Below are 2500 nucleotides of genomic sequence, written 5' to 3' on the forward strand. Positions count from 1 at the left end.
GAAGTTAACACAATTAGAGAATGTAAAAGAATGACTCATGACTGTGTAGTTTCTCTGTTAGCTCTCTACCTACAATACAGATGGAATTCTGGACAAAATCATATCTAACAATAAAAAATATTCTCAGAGTTGGGTCTGAGGGACACAATCTCAACCAAGTAAAGCAAATGGGGGGTCTGTGGCTCTAATGTGGACTAAATGAGGGGTTCTTGATATGAAAAAGGTTGTGAACCACTGATGGAGACAGAGAGAAGAGGAGAAAACATTTGAAGAGGACCAGGGTAAAAGATGATGGTGTGAGGATTGGGGGGTTGGAGATGGAGGAGATGATGCTGATGCTGATTAGAAGAATGTCTGACCGAGGGCTGGAGTTGAAAAGAAAAGGAAGGAAAGAGGGGAGGAATGCAAGGATGAGCACGATTGAAGTCTGCTGAGTATAACATGATGGTGGTCCCTCTTCATCCTCTCATCTTCATCCTCTCCTCTCCTCTGCTCTCATCCTGTCCTCTCCTCCTCTCTCCTCTCTCTGTCTAGGTCCTGCTGACGTTCCGTCTCAGCGTGACGTCTTCAGAGGATATCAGCACCATATACACCCTCATCCTGCAGCCTGAGACTCCGCCACGCATCACTTTCAGCACGCTCTGACACACACACACACACACACACACACACACACACACACACACACACACACACACACACACACACAGCAAGGAAGCTAATATACATGTTCAAACACACCATCTAGGCTACATTGAGTCGGTCAATTATTAACACATCAATCAGATTTATCAATGATTGATTCTCAATGTCACTCAACCTCTGAACTGCCTCACACACCGTGCCTGTAGTCCAATTATTAATAATCCTGCCAAATAAAGATTGTGTGTTTCCTTGTCCTGTGTTATCTTATTCTTGGTCTTCATTCGGGCAAAGCATTGGGGGCTGATTGGGGGGCATTAACGTTGCTGTCCAGCAGATGGCGCTAAAACTCACTCAAACAGCTTTACATTTCTCGGGATCGTCTCTTGACACACCAATCGATCTTGACCTGCTTCCTGAACCCAACAACAGCCACACAGGTTGGTCATCTCCTTTCTAATGATCTCCACTTTAAACCTATAGGCACTGTCTGTATTCGGTCTATTGCATTTCTCTCTTGGCTGTTTTGATTGTGATACAATTTTATGTTACATAGCCTACTTGTCATTCATTCTCACTACAACTATTCGCAGTTGAAAAACTAGGCTGTTACTTCTGCCAATTATTTCTGTCAGCGCTGCCAGGTATGGATCTTTCTGCACCCTTATCTGTTTTCATTTTGTTTGCTAACGAGCTGGCCAGTAGCCTAGGCCAAACGAAAACAGGTTTCTACACATCATTTTCTGTCTAAATAGGCAGCTAAACCAACATGTTGGATACTGGATTATTTGAATGAGTTAAGGGTGCGGGTTACGGTCGGAACAATGGACCAAAATTAACCTCACAGACAAAACAAAAGTGCACGAAAGTCCATGAAGCATTGAAGCTAATTAAGGCAGTAGGCATAACACTAGAAAGCCACTTCTAGATTCAAAATATCTATTTATTCAGCCAATAATAACCTACTTTTGCATAGGCTATATGACACAAGTGTGCGCATAGCATTTTTCTCTTTAATTTGAAGTTGTGCACATTTGAGTCTGAATGTCATACTACTGCACTTTGCTCTTCCTGTATAGGCTATTAAAGCTGACGAGTAATTATTTGTTGGTTATTATATCACACTGGGTGTGTGCTGCACAGGGCTGCTGCAGGAGAAACTCTGACTCAACCCAGGAACAAAGGTCTGTTTGTCCTTTGGCTACTGATTTACACTCTCTCAGCATGTCACTCTCAACCGGCATGTTGAGTGCATTGCTACTAGAATTACAAATACAGTTCCATGAACTTTCTCAAATAACAGACGGACCAAATAGAAAGCATGAGTAAAAACTATGAAACCACACCCGCTTGGCTTATCAACTCATTTGTCAAGATCCCATGCATTCTGAGTCTGACATAATATCAGCAATTTTTGGTGCACACTGCACACCTGCTGTTACAGGACATGGTTTGTATGTTCTCCGATATATCAGCAAGACCCTGGAGTGGTTGATTGGGAAGGATAGGTAAATCAAAGAATGAGACTGTATAGTGACATGATGGCAATTAATCTGGTCACGCATTGAATAGGCTAGTCGAAAAAGCCTACTGTATCAATGAAGCCAAACTTCCTGATATTCAATCTACTATCAAGTAACTATTGTGTCACTAAAAACTGCATTTTAGTTGATAACATAAACTAGTCAATAGATAGCCTATTCAATGTCTCAGTTAATTGGTTAGGTTTGGGCCAGGGTTAGGGGTCGTGTTAAAAATCAGGGGTATGTAGTCTAAAGATGCAGCAAACAGGCAAGTGACACTTTGTAGAACATCTGCTTTTAGTTAGTTTAGTATTAACATTGCACTATCCGAATAA

General features: G+C 41.8%; 2 protein-coding genes across 2 annotated transcripts in view; both read left to right on the forward strand.

Annotated features, from left to right (window-relative positions):
- The window catches only part of cyp11c1 (cytochrome P450, family 11, subfamily C, polypeptide 1), a gene marked incomplete at both ends in the record, with an annotated part of 12897 nt that extends 12247 nt beyond the window's left edge, over positions 1 to 650 (forward strand). The window contains 2 exon segments of the mRNA XM_083633725.1: positions 535 to 639; positions 642 to 650. Coding sequence (XP_083489851.1) covers positions 535 to 639; positions 642 to 650 — 114 coding nt within the window.
- A 403-nt stretch (positions 651 to 1053) lies between these two features.
- The window catches only part of pklr (pyruvate kinase L/R), a 24550-nt gene continuing 23103 nt past the window's right edge, over positions 1054 to 2500 (forward strand). Inside the window, exon 1 of the mRNA XM_083648348.1 lies at positions 1054 to 1082. The gene's annotated coding sequence lies outside the window, so the exon portion shown is untranslated. The remainder of the gene's footprint in view (positions 1083 to 2500) is intronic.

Source organism: Poromitra crassiceps (genome assembly GCF_964638095.1).
Source record: "Poromitra crassiceps genome assembly, chromosome: 1".
Taxonomy (NCBI): Eukaryota; Metazoa; Chordata; class Actinopteri; order Beryciformes; family Melamphaidae; genus Poromitra; species Poromitra crassiceps.